We start from the raw sequence: 5,931 nt of genomic DNA on the forward strand, positions 1-5,931 counted from the left end.
TAAAGTAACTCAAGAAAGAGATGAATACAAAACAGAAAACATTATGTTAAAAGAGGTTATCTTAAATTTACAAAAAGGACATAGAGAATTATCTACACAAGTTAGAGAAGTTAAAAGTAAGCAAGAAGTTTTAGAAAAATCTGATGTCCAAAAAGAGAACACTTTTTAAAAGAAAATGTTTCCATTTTAGAAAATGATATAGAATGTTTTGTAAAAGCCACTGAAACGCTTGAAAAAATCATGGGATCTCAAGTTAGTGTTTTTGATAAATCTGGATTAGGTTTTTAAAACTCATCAACAACAAAAGCTTTTTAAAAATTTCTTTATCCCTAATCAAAACAAAAAGGTTCTTAAACTAAAATGCTCTTTTTGTCATAAAAATGGTCATGCTGAATCATTTTGCTATAGAAAGAAAAGGCAACATTCTCATTTGAAAGCAGAACGTTCTCAGAAGAATCTGCCTAAACAATATTCTTCTAAACCACCTTATAAGAGATCATCTTATCAATATAAGAAGACATCTTATAAGATTGGAAATGCTAACCTGCAAGGACCCACCTCCATATGGGTACCTAAGAACTTATTAAATTCAAATGTAGGAATGTCATCTAGCAAAGAAGAAAAAGCCATGGTACTTGGACAGTGGTTGCTCAAGGCATATGACCGGAGACATACAAAGCTTTCTCTCGTTTGAAGAGAAAGATGGAGGATCAGTAACCTTTGGTAACAATGAGCAAGCTAACATCAAAGGTAAAGGTATTATAGGTAAGGTTAATTCAGCTAAGATTGAAAATGTTCATTATGTGGAAGGACTTGAACATGACCTAATAAGCATTAGTCAACTATGTGACAATGGTTATGAAGTCATCTTTAAACCTCACACTTGTGAAATTAAGCAATCTGGTAAAATTCTTTTTAATGGATCAAGAAGAAATAATGTTTATGTTTTATACTTAGATGAAATTCCAGCCGAATCTTGTTTTGTTTCTCTTGAAAAAGATAAATGGATTTGGCACAAAAGGGCTGAACATGTAAGCATAAAAACAATCTCAAAACTTTCTAAGCTTGATCTAGTAAGAGGATTACCCAAGATAAGTTTTGACATAGATAAAGTATGTGAATCATGCACAAGAGGAAAACAAGTCAAAAGTAGTTTTAAACCAAAAGAATTTGTTTCAACCAAAAGACCTCTTGAATTGCTTCATATAGATTTATTTGGCCCTGTCAAAACTACAAGTCTTGGTGGCAAGAATTATGGTTTTGTCATTGTTGATGATTTTTCAAGGTTCACTTGGGTACTTTTTCTAAAATATAAAGATGACTCTTTTGAAGCTTTCAAAACTTTTTGTCTAAGGGTTCAAAATGAGAAAGGTACTAGTATCATCTCTATAAGAAGTGATCATGGAGGAAAATTTGAAAATTCTCCTTTTGAATCATTCTTTGATAATAATGGTATTTCTCATAATTTTTCTTGTCCAAGAACTCCACAACAAAATGGGGTTGTTGAAAGGAAAAATAGAACCTTACAAGAGATGGCAAGAACAATGATTAATGAATCAAATGTTGAAAAATATTTTTGGGCCGAAGCAATAAATACTGCTTGCTATATTTTAAATAGAGTCACCATAAGAAAGATTTTAAACAAAGCCCCTTATGAACTTTGGAAAGATAGAAAACCAAATATCTCTTATTTTCATATCTTTGGTTGTTATTGTTATATCTTGAATATCAAAGACAACTTGGGTAAGTTTGACTCAAAAGCAGACAAAGGAATATTCTTAGAATACTCTACAACATCAAAGGCTTACAGAATTTATAATTTAAGAACACAAACCTTTGAAGAGAGTATGCATGTGAAGTTTGATGAATTTGAAGAACAACCTACCTCTACGATAATTGATGAAGAAGAGGATATACCAAATGGATCAAAAGACCATGATACTGAACCAAAATCTACTCCTCAAGTTCCTCCAAAGACTTGGAAGATGGTCAATTATCATCCTCAAGAATTAATCATTGGAAATACTGAAGATGAAATTAAGACTAGAAGAGGCCTTCAGAACACTAAGAACAATCTGGCAATGATCTCTCAAATTGAACCAAGAAATATTGATGAAGCTATTATGGATGAATCTTGGGTAGAAGCTATGAAAGAAGAACTCTTACAATTTGAGAAGAATGAAGTTTGGGAACTTGTTCCAGCTCCACAAGATCATTCAATCATTGGTACTAGATGGGTGTTCAGAAAAAAATTGGTTGAAAATGGTAAAGTATCTCGTAACAAGGCTAGACTTGTAGCACAAGGGTACAATCAACAAGAAGGTATTGATTATGATGAAACCTTTGCTCCTGTGGCCAGGTTAGAAGCAATTAGAATACTTCTTGCATATGCATCTCATAAATGTTTTAAACTTTTTCAAATGGATGTGAAAAGTGTATTTTTAAATGGCTTTTTAAATGAGGAAGTTTATGTACATCAACCACCTGGTTTTGTTGATCAACATAAACCTAATCATGTTTTCAAACTTACCAAAGCTCTTTATGGACTTAAACAAGCTCCAAGAGCATGGTATGAAAGACTACGCACTTTCTTACTTGAAAATGGTTTTTCTAGAGGAAAAATTGATACAACACTTTTTATAAAGACTGATAAAGATGATTTGCTTATAGTACAAGTATATGTTGATGATATTATATTTGGTGATACTAATGAAAAATTGTGTGAAGGATTTTCTAATCTTATGCAAAATAAATTTGAAATGAGCATGATGGGAGAACTTAGTTTCTTCCTTGGCTTGCAAATCAAGCAACATGAGGATGGGATTTTTATTAGTCAAGAAAAATACATCAAAGATCTCCTCAAGAAATATAAGATGAATGAATCTAAGATCATGCCTACACCAATGCATCCCTCATCAAGACTAGATAATGATGAGAAATGAAAATATGTTTCTGAGAAAGAATATAGAGGAATGATTGGATCACTTTTTATATCTAACTGCAAGTAGACCAGATATTGTGTTCTCTGTTGGTCTTTGTGCAAGGTTTCAAACCTCTCCAAAAGAATCTCATCTCACTACAGTTAAAAGAATTTTTAGATATTTGGTTGGCACACCAGATATTGGCTTGTGGTACAAGAAAGGAACACATTTTGATCTCAAAGCCTTTTGTGATGCTGATTATGCTGGTGATAAACTTGAAAGAAAAAACACAAGTGGTTCATGTCAATTTCTTGGTGAAGCTCTCATAAGTTGGAGTTGTAGAAAGCAAAATACCATAACACTCTCAACAACTGAAGCAGAATATGTGTCTGCTGCAAATTGTTGCTCTCAAGTGATATGGATCAAAAACCAACTTGAAGACTTCTCACTAAGGTACACAAATGTCAATATTTTTGTGATAATACTAGTGCTATTAATTTATCTAAGAACCCCATTTAGCATTCAAGATCAAAACATATTGAAATTAAGCACATTTTATTCGTGATCATGTTAGCAAAAAGGATGTTGAACTAGTATTTGTTGACACTGAAAATCAGTTAGCTGATATTTTTACCAAACCTTTGGTTGAGGAACGTTTCAATTTTATCAAAGAAAAGTTAAAAATTATCAAAAATCCTAACCAAAATTGTTGAGACAAAATGATAGAACGTTCTCAGAACATTCTACACGTGTCTGAGCATTGTTTAAAAAATTATGTGTTGTTACCGTTATTTTTGGGGGTTAAAAATTAAATGCACTTAGGTGGGAGTTTAGCAACCGTTTAAGTCTCCTAATTTCTCTCTCTATTTCAAAATCACAACGGCTACATCATAACCATCATTACCCCTACCTTACTTTTTATTTTATCAAAATTGTACAATCTCATATCTCTCTCTCACGCCCCCCTTTCAAATCTTCATCCTCTTCACTCAAATTTCTTCATTGTCATATGGCTAGAACCAAAGAAGAAGCTAGAAAACAAATCCATGACCAAAATGTTTCCTCATCCACACCTTCATCTTCTCTCAATCGTTCACCTTCACCACCACCTCCTCCATCTTCACCAAAACCATCTGAGTATGTTTCAGATACTCCTTCACCTCCTACAAACCAAAATCTTGAGAAATTAGCTCAAGTTTCATCTGATCAAGTGATTGTAAATCCACAAACTCCAATTACCACTATTCAAGATCCATCTTTCTTAGAATCTACACAAAATAAACCTCAAAATCCAAACCCTGTTTCTGAATCTAGATCAGAAGATTGGATCATCCCTCTCTCAACCATTGTTAGTACTCTTGCAAAAAATCCTACCTCATCTAAACCTAAGAAAACCAAAACCTTTGATAGATCAAAGGTTAGAAAATCTGCACGCATCATGAGTGGAAGAAAACCAGTTGTTGATACAATTGTTCATGTTATTCACAACTCTGATTCTGAGAATACTCTCTCAGAAAACCCTCAAATTGAAAATGCTTCTGCTACGCAATCTGAACCATCTCCCACTTCCAAACTCAAAACCAAAACTGCTTCCAAAGCCAAAATCACTACCTCATCATCTGTGAAGAAAAAGTCTGAAGCTGAGAAGGACAAGGGAAAAGGAAAAGAAATCAGACTCAAAGATATGATCTTTGAGAAAAAGGAATTAAGAGTACCCATGGTATTTGATACACCGGAAAATGCACTACTTATTTAGTTAAATTAATATAATAATTCAGTTATTTTTATTTTAATTTCGTAACTTTATATAATAAATCATTATAAATTCCTGGTATTTTATTTTATCAGATAAAAATCATTCGACTCGAAGAAAGGAGCAAAAACGGACTAAAAAGGAGCAAAAATGGACAAAAAGGGCCACATATGTGCAACCAATTGGGCCACACATGTGCAGCGCACACAAAACAAACACGCCAGCCCAGCATGCAGCCCACCAACACAACACGTGTGTCACCAAGGCTAAATGCCTTTCTACCAACATGCTAAGAAAGAAAGAATCACGGCCATCCACTTAATCAAACGGCCAGGCGAGATTTTTACAAAGTCCCACATCGGCCAGTTTTCCCCTTCCCCCTCTTGTATTTTAGTATAAATAGGATAGTTTTCTTCACTTGTAAACACAACACTTGACTTGGAGAATTGAGAACTAGGCTTAGTACCACAAGGTTTTCTTCTCTAAAGTTGAGAGTTTCGTATTATTTTATTTTCCGGTGTCCGTACTTTCGGCCTTTTTATTTCAGGTTTTTATTTTATTGTCTTATTTATTTCTTGTCTTTATTTTATTGCTTTTATTTTATGTTTTTAATTTTCGTTTTTATTTTTATTATGTCTTTTTATTTATTTGCTTATTTTATTTTTATGTCTTTATTTTTAGTTATGTCTAGCTAAATTAGCGTTGCTAGGATGTGTAGTTAGTATCTAATAGGGGTTCGGTAGTTAATTCGTGCTAATAGTTTTCAACCACCAGTTTTAAATAATACGTTTTCAAACAATTTGTCACGAGAGTGAGGATTGTTTTAAAGGCAATAAACCAACATTGACGAGAGTTGAGGTTTAGGGCCAGATAGTTAAAACTGACCATTAGTTCTAAAGTCCGCGAGAGCTATTTAGGATTGATGAGTTTTATATTGATTTTCAAAGGTACTTATATAGGTAAGTGAGCGCGTGAGAGCAGAGCATTTATTTTATCTAAGTATAACGCTAGTCAAGATTTGCGAGAGCTGAGATTAGTGTTTTTAAATCAAATATAATTCTTGAAAACCGGCGACTGTTTTATTTTCTTAAGCAGTTTTTAATTAAACGTTGATTATAATTCGTCACGAGAGTGAGAATAAATTAAAGTAAAAATCAATAGAGCGAGAGCGTGAGATTTCTACTAGATAGTAAAAACTGAACATTAACTCTAATTCGCAACGAGAGTTGGGATTAGAGTTAATTAAATTATATTGCT

At 33.0% G+C, this 5,931-nt stretch overlaps 1 protein-coding gene across 1 annotated transcript; it reads left to right on the forward strand.

Annotated features, from left to right (window-relative positions):
• The first annotated feature begins 3,930 nt into the window (after positions 1-3,930).
• Positions 3,931-4,677, forward strand: LOC123886464 (swi5-dependent recombination DNA repair protein 1 homolog). Its single transcript, XM_045935780.1, has one exon. The coding sequence runs from the start codon at positions 3,931-3,933 to the stop codon at positions 4,675-4,677; it is 747 nt and encodes a 248-aa protein (XP_045791736.1).
• Positions 4,678-5,931: the final 1,254 nt, after the last annotated feature.

Source organism: Trifolium pratense, linkage group LG5 (genome assembly GCF_020283565.1).
Source record: "Trifolium pratense cultivar HEN17-A07 linkage group LG5, ARS_RC_1.1, whole genome shotgun sequence".
Taxonomy (NCBI): domain Eukaryota; kingdom Viridiplantae; phylum Streptophyta; class Magnoliopsida; order Fabales; family Fabaceae; genus Trifolium; species Trifolium pratense.